At 28.0% G+C, this 25,840-nt stretch overlaps 1 protein-coding gene and 1 long non-coding RNA gene across 3 annotated transcripts; both read right to left on the bottom strand.

Moving 5' to 3' along the window:
* On the bottom strand, positions 1-16,822 carry LOC129288142 (mediator of RNA polymerase II transcription subunit 15a-like). 2 transcript variants are annotated; one of them, XM_054924544.1, is made up of 8 exons: positions 16,677-16,822; positions 15,979-16,082; positions 15,078-15,189; positions 14,848-14,896; positions 14,246-14,300; positions 1,558-1,669; positions 1,282-1,402; positions 1-366 (listed from the first exon to the last, which is right to left on the bottom strand). In XM_054924544.1, the coding sequence occupies exons 2-8, from the start codon at positions 16,041-16,043 to the stop codon at positions 227-229; spliced, it is 654 nt and encodes a 217-aa protein (XP_054780519.1). In that variant the 5' UTR covers positions 16,044-16,082; positions 16,677-16,822; the 3' UTR covers positions 1-226. The 2 variants fall into 2 exon arrangements, with proteins under 2 accessions (XP_054780519.1, XP_054780518.1); XM_054924543.1 differs by lacking the exons at positions 14,246-14,300; positions 14,848-14,896; positions 15,078-15,189; positions 15,979-16,082; positions 16,677-16,822 and adding exons at positions 2,446-2,500; positions 3,045-3,093; positions 3,296-3,410; positions 4,515-4,634; positions 5,222-5,362.
* LOC129288146 (uncharacterized) lies at positions 11,212-14,183 on the bottom strand. Its single transcript, XR_008587934.1, has 3 exons — positions 13,396-14,183; positions 13,153-13,237; positions 11,212-11,638 (listed from the first exon to the last, which is right to left on the bottom strand). It is a non-coding gene; the product is annotated as an uncharacterized LOC129288146 (long non-coding RNA).
* Positions 16,823-25,840: the final 9,018 nt, after the last annotated feature.

Raw genomic sequence — 25,840 nt, 5'->3', positions numbered from 1 at the left:
TCCTATGCAAGCATTCCTTCTCATTAGTCATTACATCAAAGGCCCTATAAGCCAATATTGCAAAACGACACACTACAGAGGACATACAGAGGACACTACAATCGAAATAGTGGCCTGGCCATTAACATTTGGTCCACATTATTTGCAATGGCCTGAGGAAATGAGACAACGAGTATATGAAAATACAGCTATCGATAAAAAACAAAGGAAAAAAAAAATCAGCTATCTATAGATTGGTGACAAAATCAGCTAGCCACTGAGGCCGCTTCCTTTTTCTTATAGATTGTCTTCCTGAAGCATTTCTCTCTCCCTCTGATGGTGCCACCTGCCCTCCAAGCACTTGAGCCCGCCTAACAGTAACAGACCCTATTCACCATTCAAAAAATAAAAATATGATTTTTCTTAACATTCACCATTCAAAAAATAAGCTTCATTTGATCCACAACATAGAGCATTGATAACTTCTTCATGGTTCTTAAAAAAAAATAAAAAGTTTGTTGGAACTTTTATCTTTTTAAAAATTGCATATCTTTTCAATTATTCACTCATTAAATTTCCTAAATAGATGCCTTAATAATGACAATTGAAATTCAATAGATCTATTTTCTAAAAGAAATAAGAAATGAAGTGGCGGTATAGTTAAAAAAAAATTATAAAAACTATCTAATACACTATATTTTGGATCAAACAGTGATTCTAACAAATGTCCCATATTATGAACAAGAGAGTGCATCATTTCCAAACCACCTACCTTAAATATATATATATATATATATATATATAGACTTCATTGAAAACATTCAAATTGAGCGAAGACATGTCACATCTTTCAAGACAACTACATACATTTTGCACACAGTTCACGAGATACATTGGTGTTGGGCATTGGCTTTCCTCCTCTGAAAGGAGAAGAGAAACCAATATAGATTTGGACCATTAAATTGGATTTGATGATTTAGATTTGATAATTTTTAAAAGTATATATTTAATGCGAAATGTTCAAATTTGCAGTAGAAAAATAGAGGAGAGAAAAAGCAGTGGAGAGAAAACACACACACTCCATGAGATACATTATTTTACACACTGCGCATACTTCTACACATGCACCATAAAACCTAACATCATTAGCTTAGTTCTCATTAAGTTTTATTCACAAATCAAAACATCAAATTGTTCTGACCCCAAAAAAAAAAAAAGGTATGAAAGTACTATCAGCTCATGACCTTGCATAGGCTACTTGTAGCAAACAGATCAGACCATGAAGCTTTTGAATTCCAATACCTGTATCTGAAGGTCCATCACCATTGTCACCAAGGTTTGATCGCATAGAGTTAGCTATGGTGTTTTGGCCTCTATTTTCCATTGTCAGCATCTTCAATGATATTCTCCGAAGATAATCAGCCTGAAATCAGGGAATGTTAGAGATGAAAGAAATCATGGCAATCCATGATATTCTACAAGACAGTTAACCTACTGCTCAACTTTCTATCACAATTCATCTGCTCAGATGAATGATCTATCAAGAGGGCTGTCAGAATTAAAACTGTGATGCTCTACCTGGCCCGTTGCTGCATTGTAAATCTTCTCCTCAAATCTTGCAGCAATTTTACGAAGTTCATCTAATCCCTCTTGGCCAGAAACAGGAAGATGTCTTCTTAATGTTTCCAATCTATAAGGTGAATAACACCAGTTTAATTACAATAACTCATAGGGAAGCATATAGCATTAGACAGTCCTCCAAATAACAAGCATGATCATAAGGTACCGTTCATGCCCTTCACATTTTCCAAAAGAAATGCACAGAATTTTGGATTTTGATTAGAAATATAAATGATGACAGTATCAAATACTACTCCTCCTTGTAACATTTCATGTCCATTTTCATATCAAAAAAGGACCAAAAAGCAACACAATAGCATGGACTCATCAAGCTCAGTTCAGAGTTATACATGGATACCATAAAATGAATTTCCTAATTGGAGGAGATTATCTCTTTTGCGTCTTAAAATGCTCCCCTCTCCACAATTTAAAAAAAAAAAAAAAAGCATACAATAAGAAGCCTCTTAACTTTTTTTTTTTTTTTGGCCAATGAAGAAGTCGTCTAACTACACCAAACAAGAAGCAGAATATAACTGAAAAAAACACATAATAATAAGTGTATTAAGAAACCTCCCAAATATCGAATTGCGGTGGGGACCTCTTAAAAAAAATTAAATTAAAAATAAGTTCAAGACACAAAGTATGCAAAAAAATACAATTCAATATCATAAGAAAAATTATGTTTTATAGTTCCTCAGCCACAAAACATAATCTTGAGCATCAATCTTAAGTTGGTTATCAATTTAATTCCGAATAAAAAATGAGAGAACTCTAACGAAGTGTGGAATACGATTTTCCCCCATCATGCAATATATGACCAAAGTAAAACAACATAAAAATTTATACATTCTGTTGATGATTCTTCCGCGACTATCAGGTTGCAGTCCAGCCGTCCAATACTCTGTAAAGGATCATCCAACTTGAGTACCTCTCCAATTATTCATACTAACAAATTTAGATTGAGGAATCAATAACACAGTACTTAAATCATATCTGATTGTCGATGGAAAAACAATAGTAGCATGGTTGCATGCAGAGAAGACAATAAAAATAACATCAATTAATAATATCAAATCAAAAGAGTAATAAATTACTATGACAGAAAAGCACTCCTATCCAAGACAAAATTACAATGCAAATGCACAAAATTTGGATGATATTCAAATGAAATACAAGACGTATTTGTTTGAGATAAAAATTAAAGGAAAATATCATAAAACTTAGCCAACATTCTATATATGATATCAAACAAAAAAGAAGTTGCAAATTGAAATTTTCGTTAGTGGAAAGCTAAGGCTGAATTGCTAAGAATAAAGTCAGAGTAGACCCTGAACATTCAACCAATACAATGAGTTCAGAGGCTTTAGGATTAAAAACTTCCAAAATCTAAAATGGGTTAATAACTGAATCCGATGGCATAACAGTGATATTGTTCTGGGACTTACTTTCACTTATTAACTGCAACATTGAAGATATTTTCTGTAAATAATCTTCCTGAAATTAGGAAATGCCAAAATGTAAGAAAATTAGCATCACAGCAAATCAGCAATCATGACAGCATTTAAAAAAAAAAAAAAAGTGGGCCACTGCTAAAGTTAAGCCTGTTAAAACAATACTTACATCATGATTCACCCATCTGCATAGATGACCGCAAATTATTATAGTAATTGAGATTACACATTATTGGTGTATGTACCTGGCTAGTTGCGCCAGCATAAGTCTTCTGCTCAAAACCTTGTGCACTTTTTAGAAATTCAAGTAATTCATCATCATCATCACCGTCAGACTGATACGATTTCAATATACTCATTCTACACAATGAAGAGTTGTGTTACAATGATATGGAATCAAGAAGTTGAGGACTATATACAACGGTCAACTGAAAAAAATATGATCATTATCTAAGCGTCCAGCCCCTTCATTTTTTTTTTGGCTGGTTTTTCGTTTTATTGAAAATAAATGATAAGAAAACATGTCATCTGGAGTGGATTGTCACGATGGATGTGCGGACATACACGTAAAGATAAAATTCAAAATGAGCACATACGCGAAAAAGTGAGGGTAGCACCTATTGAGGAAAAAATGGTAGAAAATCGGTTGAGATGGTTTGGACATGTACAAAAGAAGACCAAGGGAGGCACCAATGAGAAGAGTGGAACATATAACTTTGAGTCCTGATTAAGAGGGGTAGAAGAAGGCCTAAGAGAACACTCTTAGAAGTTGTTGAACGCGATCTCTTAATTAATAATATTCCTAAAAGTTTGATAAATGATAGAGCACAATGACGTCTTGCAATCCATGTAGCCAACCCCACCTAGTAGGATAAAGGCTTGTTGTTGTTGTTGTTGTTGTTTCCTTTTCCCAAATCTATTAAAACTAATCTAGTTCGCACCCAAGATAGGCATATAACACAAATTTTATTCCAAATATTTTGGGCCATAGTAAAAGTAACAACAAATATCAGCGGCTTTCAAGGTCATAACGACAATATATAGAACACAAAAATAGTTCCTAGTCCCCCAACCAAGGCTATGGGCAAAGATAAGATAACACTGCCTTCTAGAAATCTTGAATGGAGCTCACATACAGCATTGAAAGTTTGAAATAGAAATGTCCAGCGTTGTCTATAAATGGAAAACACTAGCGTGTCAAGAGAAATTGAATAAATCAAGTAATATGGTTCCTGAACCAGCAAATAGAAGAATCAGCGGTTCGATGGGTTTGCCAATGACATGCAATGCCTGTTATAGCTCCTTTACCATGGATTCAATGATATATGTTTTGCGATGAAATAAATTTAAGCGTCCGTGACAACGGGGGGATGTTAAGGCAGCATCAACAGTTTGCACAAATGACGTCTCAAAGCAGATACTACTCAGACCATCTTATTAATCAAATAGAGAATTTAGACCTACATTTCATTGACTTTTCTGTGGCGAATATGAGGAAGTAATTGAGCCCTCCAATCATGTGTATCCATAGCACTTCTGCAACTTACGGAGGTCTCCAATAACCGAGGTCTCCAATAACCGCACCTATTCAATTCAAATTGGCGAAGGTATCAAATGAAATCAAGCTTTGAAAGCAAACGTAGAAATTGAGAAGGTACTTGAAAACAAGCCAAAAGAAACTACTGGTTTAATATGAAAATTATGGACTTAAGATCATAAATACTCTACTGTGAAAACCAAACACCCCCCCAACAAAAAAAAGAGCGCCTGATTTCAGCTCGTGTTCATAATTCAGCAAATTCCTCAAGTGAAGTGAAGAAATACTATGATGTGAAACAAGAAATTCCCCATCTCCATCTTTGAGGGCTTAAAAAGCAATATTCCTGATGGATACACCAAATTCGTTTTGAATGTGTTTCACTTCCGATCAAAAAAACTGATACCTGATCATCCATCGTCTAGAGAATTAAGATTATTTTCCCAGTACTTTCAAATTCTTCAAAGATAGAAAATATTTCCCATATACCAGCCATCACGAAAGGTAGAGAGATTCATCTGAGTGCTAATAAGTACTAGAAAAGTATGGCATAAGAATCTGAGAGATATGATGTTTCCGAAAGCAAACAAAACTAAATTATCAATACAAAGAAAGAGAAGAACAGTAGGATTACTGGAAGTCTACGATCGGCGCCGATGACTGCGAGTCGAGGACTGAGTTGACCGGTTGGTGAGAGAGTGGAGCGAAAGGAAAGGGTGGTTCTGTGCTAGTTGCTGTGGTCGTCACGAAAGAAGCTATTGCCATTTAGATCCTCGCGCAATGATTTGATATTTTGATTCATTGGTATTAAAATTGATTTAAATTTATTATAAATATTAGAGAATTTTGTGCATGTAATAATCAAATCATATTTTTAGATTCTTCAGTATCTTTCCGTTATTATTTTTTATATATTTTATTTGGTTTGATTTAGTTGATAGTAAAAAGTATTTTAGGATACTGCTCCATTAAAAAATATATGATAATTTAAAAAAAGTTAGATATTTAAAAATGTAAGGTGTTTTTAGTCTTTTGAAGTGTAATCATTACTTTTTTTTTAAGTTTTTCTATTGATGAATAATTTTATATTTATTATAAAATATTTAATAAGAGTAAATATAAAAAATAGAATTAATTTAAAAGTAGGTAATTATTTTATTGGGAGGTAAAATTTGATTAAAAATGTCTTACATTTTTAAAGGAGAAGTATATACTCTCAATTATTTCATTCACTTTTTTTTTGTATTGCCAATAAGTTTCTATTTTTCCTTCACTTGTAAATCTCTATTTTCATAAAAAAATAAATAAATTAACAATATTTTTATATTTTATTTTTTATGGTTTTTTATTTCTATAATTAGTCATATATATATATATATATGTATTGAAAATTCAGCTTTTTTCAAAATAAACACTTGAAAAAAATTTCAATATTTATTTAAAATTTTGAAAATAATCCAAATATAAAAATAAAATCACTAACTATTTTGATAATATAGTTTAATTAGAAATAAGTTGATAGGTTCAGGAATATTATTCTAATAATCTTTTAATTGATGCTTAGATTCATAAATTTATATTTAAATTTTCACATTTTGATTCTCAAATATAAAATTTATATATTTTAAAAAATTGGATAATATAAAAAATTTTATAATAATTTATTTTATGCTTTTGCTATATCTATCTTGACGGAGAGCCAGCCTTTTTTTTTTTTAATTTTATTTAATTTATTCATAAGCTCTACTACAAGTCGAGTATCATCAAATCATTTTTATTTTAAGGGAAATATGAGTATGTCATCAAATCTTCGCTTGAGTCCTGCACTTTAAAATGGGGTGATAAGGTGATCTGGAATGTTACTAGAACTGGTAATTTGAATCAAGTCTGATAGACCAACCCAAACCCTTTCAAAAATTTAGGACCAAATACCAAAAAAGTATTAATTTTTTAATATTCAGATCTATCAGGCGGTCCAAATAGGCCAGAGAAAATTCAGGCCAAGTTTGATCGGGTTCGAGCTTGACCGAATACCCAAATTAAAAAATTAAAAAAATATATAAAATATGATAAATATTAATTAATTTTTAAGTTTTATATCATTTTATACTAAAATACTATATATTTGAGTGTATTATTATAGTTATTTTTAAAAAAATTAAAAATAGTTATATTTTCATATTTTTATTATTTTTAATTAATAAAATATCTCAAAATAATATTTAAAATATATTTTTATATTTAAAGACCAATTTTTTGGAAAAAAATTTTTGAGTCCTATACATCATTTGCGCATAAAAAATTTAATTTTATATTTTTTATAAAATAAATAATTAATTTCAAAGTAAAAATAAGATTAAAAATAATTTTAAAAATAAAATTTAGGCATGTACAAATTCTTGACTTTACTACTAGATAAATATACTAAATAGAACAATATTCTTAAATAATTACTTGGTTATTGTCTATGCTACACTTGATTAAAAATTAAGAATAAACTAAAGTAAAAATTCCTTATATGTAAAGTTAAACAATATAAGAAGTTAAAGAAAAATGATTCCAAAAAAAAATATTTTACTCAATAATTAAATAATTTTCTTTATATAATATAATGATAGTTATTTTTCTTATATTCATAAAAATAAAAAGTAAAATTTACCCAAAAGTTATTAAAAATTTTAAACTAATTGAAACAATAATTTTAAGTTAGTAGCCTAATCGTGATTGAATTGAGATCAATTTGATCATAATTAAAATAATATAATTTAATTAAAATATATAAAATATTTATATATGACTATGATAAGAGTAATATTTAAATAACTAAAATATTAATTTACAAGTAAAGGAAACATTCATAAATAAATTATACATAATACAACAAAATAGTAATAGAGCTATTTAAATATAAAGTTGATAAATTATTTTTTATTTTATTCTTTTAATGTTAAAATAATATTTTATGCTTAATAGAATTATTTAAAAATTAAAATTAATTTAAAAATAAAGAAAAAATATTTTAAAAAAGTTTCAGGTATTCAAACCAGCCCGAATAAGCTCAAATCTCGAAAGTTTTAAAGCTGAACTAGGCTATGTGGGCTTTTTAGAAGGGGTAGAATACTTCAAATTTGATCTAAATAAACCCGACTCTAGTTGAGCTCTATCCAAATAAGCTTGACTCGTTCAAATTATCGGCTCTAAATGTTTCAAAGCCTATTGCATAAAACCTTTGAGATAATTTTATTAATCACATGGCAAAGGTAATTGGTCAAAAATATTTTAACTTTTGCATTTCACTATCCAATGAAGGTTGAAGAAATTATGTAACTTCCTAGTGGAGACAAAAATATTTTACCTATTGACTAATATCTTCTTTTTTTTTTTTTGAACGTCCCATATTTTTTGAAAGACAATGAACGTTGAAGTCTCTTGAGTTTATTTTATTTATTGATTTAATTTTTAAGTTTAATTTTTATTGATTTGATCCTTTATGCATTTTAAATTATATGTGAGCCATTTAAGTTTTAAAACACAAGCCAACTCTTAAAATAATTTAAATGTAAAGCTATTGATGAATTGACATATATATATATATATATATAACTAAACATAAACAAATTAACCCCCATCAATTTTAGTTTTATCAATATAATTCCTTACCTAGTATTTTGTTATCATGTTTTTAAAAAATTTCAGAACATGTTTTATTCAAAACTAAATAGTTACACTTTTTTTTCTTAATCTATATGATTGTAATCAATATTATGTTATCCATGTTAGCAAATTTTAACAATATTGCCTTTTTTTTAAATAATACGAACTAACTTAATAACCACGGTAAGTTTAAGAGATTAACTCAATAAAAATTAAAGTTAACAAATCAAATCAATAATTGAGACAAAGTTAAGAACTTAAAAATTACATTATCTCTTTTTTAAAATAAAACTTAGCATTAAATCATGAGGACCTAGGGCTTCATTTGAATTAATGGTTTTCACTGTAAGTTCAATCTCTTCAATCAATAATTCTTTATATATATATATATATATATGAGACAACCTTGGCCCATTAATATTTGTAATATAGAACCCATTTTTAATCCAAGAAATTATAGATTTCTAAGCCAACTTTCTTCACAATTATACAAAAACTCCAAAGAAGATTTCTGATATTATTTTATCTTGCGCATCACAATTTAAAAGAAATATTTCATGTTGTATGTTAGCCAAATTTGTTTCCAATCAATTAATACTATTTCTAATTCTAATATTACCAATTTGTCATTTATTTTACTGAAACCCTTCATTTGAACGAGAAGAAAAATAGGGAGAAAAAAAAACTAAAAGGAAAACTTTTAAAAATTGTAAAAAAATTTATTATTTTTGAAATTTTTTCCTTCTAATTTTCTCTTTTCACTATTTTCTTCCCATCTTTCTCCCCATCCAAACCAAACCTAAGAGCTCATACCCCCACTATTTTCCGATTTGCATGCAATCCTCATTCAGACATCATGAAAATAAACATCATCCCATGTTACTTGTTTTATGGTATCCTTACATGGTAGAAAAAGTAGCTAAGTTCTCAAATTGAAATGGTCAGATGCAACTAAAGGCAGTGTATTCAATTACAAATTAGGAAAGATATCTATACATAAAAAAAATTACACAAAGCTCTATCCGAACATGCCCACATAGAGTCAGAGTCATCATTAGATTGATTCTCAGTCCATATGAACCAATCACCATTCAATTTTATATCAATTAACTAAGTTAAATTATTGTTCTGATGAAACAAATTAAAGCACTACTTTTAGCTTCATTGATTTTACTTTATTTTTTTCTTAGATAAAATACAAAACTTTCATGAACTATATGAAATTATATCCAATCCTTGATAGCAATGAGAGGAGAGCCAAAAAGAGATAATAAAAGGAAAAGGCATAATAGAGAAAGAGAATTACATAACTCATAAGGAAGGAAAACATAAGAGATAATGAGAGACGGTGACAGAGCTAGAATCCTAAGCTAAAGACAAATTTATTTTCAATGTTAAAAATAAGTTAAAAAATTAAAAAATTATAAATAATTACATACTTAATAATTTTTTTACAATGTTTTTATGTTTTGAAATCATTGAATAATTAACTTATTATAATTTAAGGCTCAAATGAGTTTAAAACTTAAAATATCAAGACTATGGATGCAAAATATTAAAAAAATGTGCAAAATACTCTACAAGTAAGAGGGGCATATGCCCATTATCACTTACATGTGGCTCTGCCACTACCGAGGAATAGGGGAAGGGTACGCCACAGAGAAGAGATCACTCAAATCATGCACAACCTTCTCACTATGACTCTCCTCATTTATATAGCCTCAACTTCATGTTGTTGGGGTTTCTTTCTGACTCGGCTTTTCTTAAATGATCACAAGCCACGTGTCTTTTTTTGTCCTAATAAATTTTAAATGAGCTAGATCTAATATTTTTTAACATTTTCTTTAAATCTTTTCAATGCTATTCTAAACTATTCAAATGAAGCGTGGATGGGAAGAAAATGACAGGAAAGAAGACATGAGAAAAAAATATTTTTGGATGAGTAAAGAAAATAGAAGAAAAAATGAAGTGTGGGGTTCATTACGTTTTTCTCTCCAAGTTTTATCTCCATAAGTGGAAATATTTTGAAAGTAAATTTTTTTGTTGCAATATCTGTCCTCATCTCTCACTTCGACCAATTCGGCAACCTCATCATTTTCGTTTTCGATATATATTATAATCATTTTCATATTTATTCATTTTTTTTTCCTATGTTTTCTCTTGTATATTCAATTACAATGAGTTATAATATCATTTTTAGTTTTTTGTCTTTCATTTTCTCTCATTCCATTTTCTTTCTCTTATCTTTTCTGGAAAAGAATAATCCTATCTGGTGTAGTGATTTAGATTTATTGGATTATTTTTCATAAATGTTTTCATGCTCTTTCGCAGCAAACAGCTCAGCACATGTTGCACACTAGATAGATAACCCAGCACACGTAAGCGAAGAATACGTACCGTGGAACCTTCTCAGTGAAGTTTCGGCCAACATGATATCATTCTTTATCAATGCATGGTTTCCTCTGCTTTCATGCATCCCAGTGGGCACATTTCTCAAGGATGCTGTATGCTCGTTTCAGTCTTTAAATAAAAGACAAATTTTGAAAGTTCTTTTCGCATGTAAAGTTAAAATAAGTATTTTTTTAATTTTATTTCTTATTTATTTACTATGATTGGAATTTCTAAAAAAACAATTTATTATAGTTGACATCAGGACTGTACATAGACAGGATCGGGCATCGCTCCTGCCAAGTTAATTATTGTACAGTTACATTTTTGCATTTGTCAATTATTCTGATTTTATACACAAACATTTTTGAATCATATTTTCACCACATATAAAGGATTCTATATACCTGAAAATCAATAATAAATTAAATATAATTCCACTATATCAAGGTTTAGCCCTTGATAGTGGGTATATTCACCCCTCGTTCGGGCAACTTGATAGAGGCTGTAAAAGTTGGAAGTTGAGGAGAAAATGATCAGAAAAGTGGAAAGTAAATGGGGGTGCAAAATTAAGAAGAGAAATTAAAAAGAAAAAAGAAAAGTAAATTTTTTTACTACTTTTTAGAAGTTGATCCCTATTTTTTTCCCTCATCCAACCAAGGAGTATAGGTCCAAGAAGCCACTCCAAATCCTATGCGAGCATTCCTTCTCATTACATCAAAGGCCTTACAAGCCAATATTGCAAAACGACACATTCCAGAGGAAATACACAGAAAACACTATAATCGAAATAGTGGCCTGGACAAAACATTCGGTCCACATTATTTGCAATGGCATGAGAAAATTAGACAATGAGTATGTGAAAATACATCCATCTATAGATTGGTGACAAAGTCAGATAGCCACAGTGGTTGCTTCCTCTTTCTTCTAGATTGTCTTCCTGCAGCATTTCTCTTTCCCTCTGATGGTGCCACCTGCCCTTTTAGAACTTGAGCCTGCCGAACGGACCCTGTTCACCATTTAAAAAAAAAAGAAAAATCTGATTTCCTTAATACCACAAATAACTTTAACAGTATCCTTGTACTTCCTCCAGTCCACAATATAGAGCATCAAGAACTTCATCATGGTTCTTAAAAAAATTAGTTGAAACCTTAATCTTTCTAAACATTGCATATATTTCCAATCATACTCTCATTAAGAGTTCTAGATAAGTGCCTTAATAATGACAATTCAAATTTCAATGAACCATTTCTCTAAAAGGAATAATAAATGAACTAAGGTAATAGTTAGAAAGAAATTATAAGAACTATCCAATGTACCATATTTTGAACCAAGCAGTGGTTCTAGAAAATGCCATATATTACAAGCCAGAGGGAGTATCCTTTCCCAACTATCTTAAAGCATACACCAAAATATATATATATATATATATGGACTCCACAGAAAACATTCAAATTGAGTGAAGACATGTCACATCTTTCAAGACATTTTATTACATTCTGCACACACTTAGATACATTATTTTACATACTCTGCACACACTTCTACACATACACTACACAACATCATCAGCTTAGTTCTTATTAAGTTTTATTCACAGATCAAAATATCAAAGTGCTCTGGCCCCAAAAAAGAAGCATGAAAGTACTATCAGCTCATGACCTTGCATAGGCTATTTGTAGCAAACCATTGTATGGAAACCTAGATCAGACCGGCCGGTTCAGCCCGTGAACCAGTGACCTAGTCTCTTCCCCACTCTGGGTTTCCACCTAAACCAGTCAGTCATTGACCCGGTGTGATCCAGCTGACCCAGCGTCAACCCAGGATAACCCGGCTAACTCAGGCAAGTTGTTGGGTCAGCCGGGTCACTTCTTTTTTTTTTTTTTTTTAGTTGTAAAAACTAAATAAAAGGTAAAAAAATTCATCTTGAAAATTAGAAAAGCAAGGCAACTAAGGTCAAGGCAATTAAACCAGATTTCATTGTCTGTGGTTCGAACTTCGAATAGAAGACCTCAATTGTAAGTTCGAAATTAAAAGATTCAGTATTTTTCTAAGTTAATTGTGCCTTACTTGTTTTAATCTTCTATTACTTGTTGTTGTTCATTTATCTGATTGTTGCTCAACATTTATGAATTATGATTGTCACTGTTGATAATTTTAGTGTTAGTGATTATTAGTTTTAAACTTTTTAATGATTGAAGGGTTGTAAATTGTAATTGTAAGAATGAATATTTAAAAAGTTGTATTTTCTTTGGGTGATTGTAATTCTATAATTATTGTTGTATTTATATCTTGTATTACAGATTAATCTTGGATTTGGTTTAATGTTTTCATGATTAATGTCTTTTTATTTAAAATGTATTATTTTAATCATGACTGATTTGCTCTCCGGGTTGACTCCTGGTTCAGCCCCAGTTGAACCTGTAACCCGTAACCCGTTGACTTGACCGGTTCAATGACCGGTCCAGTTTTCAGTACGTTGTAGCGAACAGATAAGACCATGAAGCTTTTGAATGCCAATACCTGTATCTGAAGGTCCATCCCCGTTGTCACCAAGGTTTGATGGCATTGTCAGCATCTTCAATGATATTTTCCGAAGATAATCAGACTGAAATTAGGAAGTGTTAGAGACGTAAGAAATCACGGCAATCTATGATATTCTACAAGACAAAGTTAACTTACTGCTTAACTTTCGATCACAATTCATCTGCTCAGATGATAATGATCTATCAAGAGGCTGTCAGAATTAAAACTGTGATGCTCTACCTGGCTTGTTGCTGCATCGTAAATCTCCGCCTCAAATGCTGCAGCAATTTTACGAAGTTCATCTAATCCCTCTTGGCCAGAAACAGGAAGACATCTTTTTAATGTTTTCCAATCTATAAGATGAATAACATCAGTTTAATTACTACATATAGCATAAAGCAATAGACAGTCCTGCATATAGCAATACAGTCCCCCAAATAACAAGTATGATCATAATGCACTGTTCACGCCCTTCACATTTTCCAAAAGAAATGCATAGAATTTTAGATTTTGATTAGAAATATAAATGATGATAGTATCAAATACTATTTCTCCTTATAACATTCCACGTCCATTTTCACATTGAAAAGGACCAAAAAGCGACACACTAGCATGGACTCATCAAGCTCAGTTCAGAGTTATACATGGATACCATAACATGAATTTCCTAACTGGAAGAGACTATCTCTTCTGCCCCTTAAAATGCTCCCCTCCACAATAAAAAAAACACAGAATAAGAAGTCCTCTAACTAAACCAAACAAGAAGCAGAATGTAACTGGAAAAAACACAAAATAATAAGTATATTAAGAAACCTCCCAAATATCCAATCAGGGGCGAACCTCTTAAACAAAATTAAATTAAAAATAAGTTCAAGTGTCATAAAGCATGCAAAAAATACAATTCAATAATCATAAGAAAAATTATGTTTTATAGTTCCTGAGCTACAAAACATAATCTTGAGCATTAATCTTAAGTTGGTTATCAATTTAATTCTGAATAAAAAATGAGAGAACTCTAACGAAGTGTGGCAAACGATTTTCCCCCATCATGCAATATATAACCAAAGTGAAACAACATAAAAATTTATACATTTTGTTGATGATTCTTCGGCGACTATCAGGTTGCAGTCCAGCCCTCCAATACTCTGTAAAGGATCATCAAACTTGAGTACCTCCCCAATTCTTCATACTAACAAATTTAGATTGAGGAATCAATAACAGAGTACTTAAATCATATCTGATTGTCGATGGAAAAACAATAGTAGCATAGTTACAAGCACAGAAGACAATAAAAATAACATCAATAAATAATATCAAATCAAAACAGTAATAAATTATTATGACAGAAAAGCACTTCTATCCAAGACAAAATTACAATGCAAATGCACAAAATTTGGATGGTACTCAAATGAAAAACAAAAGGTATTTGTTTGAGATCAATGTTAAAGGAAAATATCATAAAACTTAGCCAACATTCTATATATGATATCAAACAAAAAAGAAGCTGCAAATTGAAATTTTCGTTAGTTGAAAACTATGGCTGAATTGCTAAGAATAAAGTCAGAGTGGACCCTGAACATTCAATCAATACAATGAGTTCAGAGGCTTTAGGATTAAAATCTTCCAAAATCTAAAATGGGTCAATAACTGAATCCAATGGCATAATGGTGACATTGATGTTCTGGGACTTACTTTCACTCATTAACTGCAACATTGAAGATATTTTCTGTAAATAATCTTCCTGAAATTGGGAAATGCCAAAATGTAAGAAAGCAAATCAGCAATCATGACAGCGTAAAAAAGAGTGGGCCACTGCTAAACTTGACCCTGTTAAAACAATACTATCCATCATGATTCACCCATCTGCATAGATGGCCACAAATTATTATATAAATTGAGATTACACGTTATGGTGTATGTACCCGGCTAGCTGCACCAGCATAAGTCTTCTGCTCAAAACACTGTGCACTTTTTAGAACTTCAAGTAATCCATCATCATCACCGTGAGACTGATACAATTTCAATATACTCATTCTACAAAACGAAGAGTTGTTTTACAATGATATCGAATCAAGAAGTTGAGGACTATATGCAATGGTCGAATGAAAAAATATGATCATTGTGTAAGCATCCAGCCCCTTCATTTTTTTTTTTGTGGTTTTTCGTTCTATTGAAAATGAATGATAAGCAAACGTGTCATCTGGAGTGGATTGTTGAAGACTTGTGTCATCATCCTAGCAACTGACAATTCTAAACGTCTTCCTTTTCCCAAATCCATTAAAACTAATCTAGTTCACACCCAAGATAGGCATATAACACATTTTATTCCAAATATTTTGGGCCATAGTGAAATGTAACAACAAATATCAGCAGCTTTCAAGGTCATAACGACAATATATAGATCACAAAAATAGTTCCTACTCCCCCAACTAAGGCTATGGGTAAAGATAAGATAACACTGCCTTCTAAAAATCTTGAATGGAGCTCACATACAGCATTGAAAGTTTGAAATAGAAATGTCCAGCATTGTCCATAAATGGAAAACACTAGTGCGTCAAGAGAAATTGAATAAATCAAGTAATATGGTTCCTGAACCAGCAAATAGATGAATCAGCGGTTCGATGGGTTTGCCAATGACATGCAATGCCTGTTACAGCTCCTTTACCATGGATTCAATGATAGGTGTTTTGTGATGAAAGAAATTTAAGCGTCCATGACAGACAGGGGGGATGCTAAGGCAGCATCAACAGTTTGCACAAATGACGTCTCAAAGCAGATACTACTCAGACCATCTTATTAATCAAATAGAGAATTTAGACCTACATTTCATTGACTTTACTTCGGCGAATATGAGGAAGTAATTGAGCCCTCCAATCATGTGTATCCATAGCACTTCTGCACCTTACGGAGGTCTCCAATAACCGCACCTATTCAATTCAAATTGGCGAAGGTATCAAATGAAATCAAGCTTTGAAAGCAAACATAGAAATTGAGCAGGTACTTGAAAACAAGCCAAAAGAAACTACTGGTTTACAATGAAAATTATGGACTTAAGATCATAAATAGTCTCTCGTTAAAACAAAACCACCCCCCCCCAAAAAAAAAAAAAAAAAAGAGCGCCTGATTTCAGCTCGTGTTCATAATTCAGAAAATTCCTCAAGTGAAGTGAAGAAATACTATGATGTGAAACAAGAAATTCCCCAATCTCCATCTTTGAGGACTCTAAAAAGTAATATTCCTGATGCATACACCAAATTCGTTTTGAATGTGTTTCACTTCCGATCAAAAAAACTGATACTTGATCATCCATCGTCTAGAGAATTAATATTATTTTCCCAGCACTTTCAAATTCTCCAAAGATAGAAAATATTTCCCATATACCAGCCATCACGAAAGGTAGAGAGATTCATCTGAGTGCTAATAAGTACTAGAAAAGTATGATATAAGAATCAGAGAGATGTTTCCTAAAGCAAACAAAACTAAATCATCAATACAAAGAAAGAGAAGAACACTAGGATTACTGGAAGTCTACGATCGGTGCCTCCGACGACGACGACGACGCCGGCACTGCGTGTCTAGCAGTGAGTTGACCGGCTGATGAGGGAATGGAGCGAAAGGAAAAGGTTGTTCTGTACTTTGCTGCTGTGATCGTCACTAAAGAAGCTACTGCCAGTGCCAATGAACCAGAAAAAAAAAAAAACAAAAAGATATTGCAATTTAGATCCTCGTGTTATGATTTGATATTTTGATTGATTGATAACAAAATTAATTTAAATTTATTATAAATATCAGAGGATTTTCTGAACGTAATAATCTAATAATCATATTTTTAAATTTTTCAGTATCTTTCAATTATTATTTTTTATATATTTTATTTGATTTGACTTTGCTGATAACAAAAAGCATTTTAGTATATATACTCTCAATTATTTCATTCTCTTATTTTTTTTGGTTACTAATAAGTTTCAATTTTTCCTTCACTTATAAATCTCTATTTTTATAAAAAAAATAAATTAATTAACAATATTTTGATATTTTTTTATTTCTATAATTAATTATATATATATATATATATTGAAAAGTCAGTTTTGTTCAAAATAAACACTTGAAAAAAATTTCAAAATTTATTTAAAATTTTAAAAATAATACAAATATAAAATCAAATCACTAACTATTTTGATAATATATTTTAATTAGAAATAAGTTAATGGATTCATGAATATTATTCTAATAATCTTTTACTTAATTTATAATTTGAATGGTCCAGATTTAAAATATTATTATATTATTATATATTATAGGAAAAATAATAATAAAATCTCTTCAAAATATATAAATGATAATCTGATCACTAAAAATACTATAATTTTACTAGAATTTTTATAAACTTTTCTATCATTAATAAATTTATATAAATGATCAAATTACCCTCGTTAAAAATAAAATGATTTACAAGTTTTGTTTAAATAATCACAACTTTTTTTCTTATATTCACAATAATAGAATAGCAAATTACAACTTCACATGTTAAATTCTTAATTTACCATTGTATTATTACAAATATAAAAATAAAAGTTGTGATTAGTTAAACAAAACTTGATAATCATTTTATTTTCAACAACGATAATTTGTTTATTTATATAAATTTATTAATAATAAAAAAGTTCTTAGAAACTTTAGTAAAATTATAATATTTTAAGATACTAGATTGTCATTTATATATTTTAGAACGATTTTATTGTCATTTTTTTCATATTATATTTCTTAAAATAAAAATTTATAAAAATTATAAAATAATTTTAATAAATTTTTTATTTTTAATCTGGTTTAGATTTAATTTAAAGGGTCTAATTTTATTAAAATTTTTATAATTGATGTATATTGATTATCCAAATTTATTCTACACAATTTAGAACTATGCAAAGTGCATCTAGATAATCAATATACATCAATTATAAAAATTTTAATATTAAATTAGATCTACTAAATTAAGTCTAGATCAGACTAAAATAAAAAACTTATTAAAATTATTTTATAATTTTTATAAATTTTTATTTTAGTAAATATAATATATAATAATACATTAAATCTAGATCATTCAGATTAAAATCTATGGGTCTAGATTTTATATCAAGGATGAGCATGCTCAACTAGTCCTGGTGATAAGGTGACTTAGAGTGTTTCTAACCTATTACATAAAACCTTTGAGATAATTTGATTAACCACATGGCAAAGGTAATTGGTCTACATTCATTTAACTTTTGCCTTCTACTTTTTTTTTTGAAAAAGCACAATGAAGGTTGAAGAAATTATGTAACTTCCTAGTGGAGAAAAAAAGATTTTACCTATTAAATAATATCTTTTTTTGCAATGTCCCAAGTTTTTTAAGAGCTAATAAAAGTTTCAACTTCTCAAATTTATCTTAATTATTGATTTAATCTTTCAAGTTTTATTTTTATTGATTTAGTCATTTATGTATTTTAAATTATCATGTGAGTTATTTAAATTTTAAAACACAAGCTGGCTCTTAAAATAATCCAATGTGTAAAGTTATTGATGAATTGCCATATACATATAGCTAAATGTAAACAAATTAACCCTCATCAATTTTATTTTTATCAATATAATCCCTTACATTATCTGGTATTTTGTTATCTTGTTTTTAAAAATTTCAGAGCATGTTTTATTCAAAACTAAATAATTATACTTCCTTTTCTTAATCTACATAATTGTAATCAATATTATGTTATTCATATCAGCAAATTTTAATAGTGTTTCTTTTTTTAAAAATAATAAGGACTAAATTGATAACAGCAATAAATTTAAGAGAGTTACTCAATAAAAATTAGAAGTTGACAAACTAAATTAATAATTGAGACAAACTTAAGAAATTAAAAATTACATTTTCTCTTTTTTTAAATAAAACTTCGCATTAAATCATGAGGACCTCAGGCTACATTTGAAGTAATGGTTATCACTGCAAGTTCAATTTCTTCAATCAATGATTCCTTTTATATATATATATATATATATATGAGACAACCTTGTCACATTAACATTTGTAATATAGATTCATAAAAAAAAAATTTGTAAAATAGAACCCATTTTTAATCTAAAAAAATTCTAGATTTCTGAGCCCACAGACTTTCTTCACAATTATATAGAAACTCTAAAGAAGATTTTTGATTTTTTTTTTTATCTTATGCATCGCAATTTAAATGAAACATTTTATGTTGTAAGTTAGCCAAATTTGTTTCCAATCAATTAATATTATTTTTAATTCTGATCTTACCAATTTGTTATTTATTTCACTCAGAGCCTTCATTTGAATGAGAAGAAAAATAGGGAGAAAAGAAAACTAAAAGGAAAAACTTTTAAAAATTGTGAAAAAAATTATTATTTTTGAAAAAAAAAATTCTTCTAATTTTCTCTTCTCACTGTTTTCTTCCCACCTTTCTCTCCATCCAAGTCAAACCTAAGAGCTCATACCCCACTATTTTCAATCTGCCTGCAACCCTCATTCAGACGTTATCAAAATAAACATGATCCCATGTTGCTTGTTTTCTGGTATCCTTACATGGCAGAAAAAAGTAGCTAAGTTCTCAAGCTGAAATGGTCAGATGCAGCTAAAGGCAATATATTCAAATACAAAATAGGAAATGTATCTATACATAAAAAAATTACACAAGGCTCTATCCAAACATGTCCACATAGAGTCAAAGCCATCCTTAGTTTGATTCTTAGTTCATATGAACCAACTACCATTCGGTTTTATATCAATTAACTGAGTTGAATTAATGTTTTGATGAAACAAATTAAAGCACTTCCTTTAACTTCATTGATTTTAGGTTATTTTATCTCAGACAAATACAAAACTGTCATGAAATATATGAAATTATATCCCATAATCCTTGATAGCAACAAGAGGAAGATGTCTTCAGAAAAATTTAATGAATTCAAATTCGAGATAAATTATTATAGTTCTATAGTAATCTAACTATTTTCAAATAATTTCAAAATTCTATTTTAAAAGATTGAAGTTGCTAGCATTGAATGCTATAGACCACTATATTCAATCGTAATTTTAAAATTATGTTTTAACCCATTTACTTTTTATTATAAATGTTAGATGTGTAATAAAAATATAAATGGGAAATTTATAATAAAATTATAAATTTAATCTTCAAAAATTATAAAAAATCAACTCTGCAAATTTGAAATTTGAAATGAGTTACTCAATAATTACTTTAAATTATAGATATTTAAATCACAATTTAAATAAAAATAATTTAAACTATCAATAAAAATATTTGATGTGAGTTTAAAAAAGTACTGGTTCTATGTGCAATAAAATAATACAACTCATTTTTAACATTAATAGCACAAAATTAACATATTATATAGGTACATGTAAACTACTTATATATAAAAATAATTAAATCAATAAACCTAACATGAGGCTTTTTCAGTCTGATCTACATTAATCTATAAACACTTACATTCATTATCTTCTAGAATGATAGTATACATTACATGAAATGCTCCAAATTCTTGATAATATCATTTTCCATAACCCTTCATTCTCTCTAATCTAATACATGAGAAAAATTAGCACTAGAAACTCTAATCTAGCATAGTGAACTTAGATAAGATAGTTAAAAAATAAAATATATAAACTTGAACTTCGTCATAACCATAAGTGTAAATGTTTGTGTATGAACATAGAACCAAGGAACAAAAAATAAATAAATAAATAAATAAATAAACACAATCATCCAAGGAAAAAGAAAAATAACAGAGGGAGTAAGTAATAAAGATAAGAGAATTTTATGCGCAATAAATTTGGAATGCTTTTGGCCAAATAAAATTGGAATGAGCTACCCTTTGAATAAGAAATATTAAATCATCAGAAAAAACAAATTCAAAGTAAACTTAATTAATAAAATAAGAAACATTAGTTCTCTGTGAAACCAATTGATATTGCACAATTAATATAATATTGAAGTACATAATATGTAAACTACTTATATATAAAAATAACTAAATTACTGAATCTAACTAATTTTATATGAAAAATATAATTCATCATCATGAAATGAATATAAAATCCTAAAAACACCATGGAAAAAATATAGTCTATTGTAAAGTATAATATCTGCCCATTATTGATCTACAGTTGTTTCAATAGTGATAGTGAGCCCAATTTAATTTTTTTAATTTATTACCAAATAGAAAGATAATAATAATGAGGGGAAATAGGAGCATACTTATTGGTTAAGTTAGTAGATGCTCTAATACTTACGCTGATCACCTTGCTAAGATTTCTCATTAATTATATGATAGCTTTTGTACCTTTGATCATCTCCACCTTTTATCACAAGAGGTTGTGGATGATGAGAGTGGTTTAGTAGATCATATATCATTGATATAGTCTTATTTTAGTTATGAATGCATTTCTTCAATCAAAAAATTGAGGAGAGGTAGGGAATTGGTGGACAAAATATAATTGGTGCGTTTGGTGGACAAAAGTATAAATATGGACCCATGATTATAAAAAAAAAAAAAAAGGCATGAGATCTACCATAAAAAAAGTGGGTGTGGAACTCATAATTTAATTAACAAAATTTATTTACACGAGGTGAAAAACTTTTGTCATATAAGTTTTCATTTGTAAATGTTAAATTTAGATAAAGTGTAAAAAATAATAAAATTTTTATATTTTAAAAGATCATGTAGGATTCATAATAAAAATTGAAGGTGGATATAAGATTCTTGTAAAAAAAATAATAGATGTTAGAGATGTAATGAAATTGCAAAATTTATGGAGACAAAGTATAAAAAGTAATTCGCTCAAAATAAAAACGACAAAAATAAAATTTATTTACCCAAAATAATAAATAAAATAAGATAATTTTTTCCTTTTATATTTATTTATATGAGATTATAACTTGTAGTATAAAATATAAATTTAAGTGATAAATTATTAAATAGAATATTCTGTTGTTTAGATTTAAATTTAAATTATACGGGATAACACACATTTTGAAATAACAAATTATTTTTGTATTTTAAAATGCATAGATTAATAAACTTTTAAGTTATCGATGTAAAAATAAAATAATTTGTTGCACATATTCTTAACATAGATGATTATATTATTTATGCTTTTACTGTCCATGGGATAAGAAATTCTGAAAAAAAAAACGAAGTTGTTATTTATGAAATAAAAGTTTATTTTTAAATAAAAATTATATGGAAATAAAAAAAATTTATATGGGAATAATACAGTCTAGAGAAAAACCTTTAGGATAAATCACTGAGAAATTCCACGCAAATATTTCAATTATTTTAACGCCTCATGAAATGTACGAATTGTTGCCAAATTTCAAATACTGTGCAATTAGATAAAATGATAACTTGTACAAAAATTTGAACTTGAAAGTACATTATGCACTCTAGGGACTTCTTAATAATTAAAATCATTATAAGGCACCTTCGAGCAATTTTTCCAAAAAGTTAGTGTATATTTATTATTTGGGTTAATAAATAAATAGGACTCTGAATTATTGTTCAAAAATTACTTTAGACCTTGAACTCTTAAAATATGCAAAATAAATCATAAACTTTTAAATTCATAACAAAATAAACCCTAAATGTTAACTTTTTAATACCATTACTGTTCACTCAAGTACTGTTCAAGATTTATTTTGTTATGAAATTAACTTTGACTGTTATAGTACCCGTGTGAACGGTCACGGTATTAAAAAAGTTAATTGTTAGGGTTTATTTTGCTATAAATTTAAAAATTTAAAATTTATTTTGTATATTTTAAAAGTTTAAGATTTAAGATGATTTTTGAGCAAAAGTTCAGGATCCTATTCGTTCATTAGCCTTCTATTATTTTCATGGCTTGTCATAGAAAAAGTTTTTGTCCGTTCACCAAAAAATAAAAATATGTTTTTGTCCATATTTTTTAAATGCATAAGATAGAAAATTTATTATTCTATTATTTATTTGTAAAAGTATATTAAAGTTTGAAAACTTATGAAAAAATTTATATAATTATGTACTTTAAGGTAATTATATAATATTAATGAATTTATCTTTGCACACTTAATCTTTTCTTAATCATTATATTAATTATAATGCATGTACATAACATTGATGAATAGTATTATAACATGGAGTCATGGATTATACTATTTTCTTAATTAATTTATAACCATTTTAATTATAATTTATTAGTAATATTATGATATAAATTATAGTATGATCCTTAAAATACAAATTTAATTTGTATTAAGCTGATGCATGGGAAAACAAAACTTTGGCCAAAAAAGGAACTTCAAACGATTTTTTACCGAAGAAAAAACTTTAAACAATTAATTATGATAATATTTAAATAAAATAGCTTAAATTTTTTATTAAAATTATAAATTTTAAATAAAAATAAACGTAAATTATTTTAACAATGACTAATTTATCTTTTATTATATTAAAATCACATTTCATTAATTTTTTTAATATGTGTTTGAAATATTATTTTAACAAACTTATATATTTAATGTTTTTTAAAATACTAAAAAATTAAGTTGGCATAACTAATAAATTTACAATGTGAATAAAAATTTAAAAGAATATATCAATATTGGTATTTTGGTCAAACATATAACTTAGCTATCAATTAATAGTTGGATAAATAAAAATAAAAATTTAAAAGTAAAAGTATGTTTGTATTTTGTAACTATTGATAATTTACTTTAAATAATTTTTTAATATTTATATTTTAATAAAACAATGTATTTTACTTTAAATAAACTAGAATAATTTTTTAATATTTATATTTAGATTAAATTTTACCTTTTAAATACTAAGGCATTTATGTATCTTGCATGGGGGATTATTCTAATTTCTGATATGACATGAGACATCTGACATTTGACTTTGGTCACATTAGATCATATACCAAATATTTTCAAAGCAGTTTCATAATTCTTGGATATTTTTTTAATTAAGAATTTTGATTGGTTCTTCAATGCCATTTTTTCATTTTTATGAGTAATTTTTTGGGAGAACTACACCTAAGGCTCCTATAATGAAAAAAAAAAAATCAAACCTAATGCTTAATATACTATGAATTTTTTTTTTTTACATGCTCAAAGATTTTAAATATAAATATATTTTTTTGTGAAAATATATTTAACTTTAACCATGCGAATTATGTAAAATAAATATATATTATATTATTCACATATAAACCTTGTAAAATAAATATATATTATATTATTCACATATAAACCTTGTAATGTATTTTATGGAGCGTTATACATGTGAAACTTATACATTATCATTTAACTTGGACATATATGATAAAATAATATTGTATTGTTCATATATGGACCTTAACATGTTCTTTATGGACATTATATTGTACATATATTTAAAAAATTTATACATTATTATTCAACTTAATTATATATACCTTGTATAATAAATGAATACTTTATTGTTCATATATAAACATTGTCATGTTCTTTATATATATATATATATATATTATGTTGTACATGCACATAAGAATCTTATATATCTAGGACAAATGCATCTTTTCATAAAAAAGTATATTTTCATTTGGAACCTTTAGACCAATAGACTTGTAATTGAAACAATTCAAAATGCATTGGCCTTCAGCATGATATTTTTCACTCATCATCACCGTCGATATCTGGCTAGAATGATGTCAGAAATTGCATCAAAATTACTCACTTTAATTTTATTTATAAATTATTTTTAATATATTTTATTAAAATTAAGGAACATTTAAACGTAGAAACAAGTACTAGCCATGTTATTAAATTTGCCTTTAATTTAACAGATAAAGCATTGTCACATTACCCGTATAAATAAGGATATAATAAAATAAATTGGTAGAAAATATTACTTTGAATTCTGCAAAAGATATATAAAATGAAACATTTTTTTTATTATCATCATGAGTATATTTATATCTCTGTGCGTGTTTCCATTTCCACTTAATTTAGTTAGGCATTTTCAATGGTGATCTTCTTGTTTTAAAGTTTCAAAGTATTTTTTTTTAAAACAATTTAAAAGTATTTTTATCTCTTCCTTCTTCTTCTTCTTTTTTTAATAAATTAGACATTAAATGCCTCTCCCCATGTCATCTCTATGCTCAGTCGAAAACATTTATTATTTCTATATAACTAGCATTATTATTAATATTTAGAAACCAAAAAAATATTATTACTATTTAGATGAATTTAAGTTTCTCTATATCAATTTGATTTATAATGTGACTTGTATTGCAAATGATTTATATACTCATTTTATTATCTATGCGAAAGTTAATATAAGATGTAAAATTTATAACAAGTCATATAAAAGTTAAGGCTAATGAGTAAAATAAATCCTGAAGTATTGAGTGAAAAGCGCTCTGAATTTTGAATTTTAAAAATGTGAAAAATAAATTTTAAATTTTTAAATTCATAGTAAATTAAATTTCACCGTTAACTAATCATTAATACCGTTACTGTTCATCAAGTGGGGCCTAGTCAAAATGCTGATGTGGCAATCTCTTGCTGATGTCTCATTTTTAATGAGCACTACATACTCTAAATTATTGCGTTAGTAGTATCCTGGATCCTGAAATTTAAAATTCAAAACAAAT

Source organism: Prosopis cineraria, unplaced genomic scaffold (genome assembly GCF_029017545.1).
Source record: "Prosopis cineraria cultivar Desert tree isolate PC_DT_omini unplaced genomic scaffold, ASM2901754v1 PC12, whole genome shotgun sequence".
Lineage (NCBI taxonomy): Eukaryota > Viridiplantae > Streptophyta > Magnoliopsida > Fabales > Fabaceae > Prosopis > Prosopis cineraria.
This window is presented reverse-complemented; position numbering and strand designations above follow the sequence as displayed.

What these genes read in the sequence shown, in the direction of transcription:
- LOC129288142 (XM_054924543.1), bottom strand. Translation starts at nt 5,352, where the DNA reads ATGGCAATAGCTTCTTTCGTGACGACCACAGCAACTAGCACAGAACCA. An exon ending in GTTGCAGTTAATAAGTGAAA is followed by an intron (nt 2,501 to 3,044) that starts GTAAGTCCCAGA and finishes GATCCTTTACAG; the next exon opens with AGTATTGGACGGCTGGACTG. An exon ending in GGAAGAATCATCAACAGAAT is followed by an intron (nt 1,670 to 2,445) that starts GTATAAATTTTT and finishes TTCACCTTATAG; the next exon opens with ATTGGAAACATTAAGAAGAC.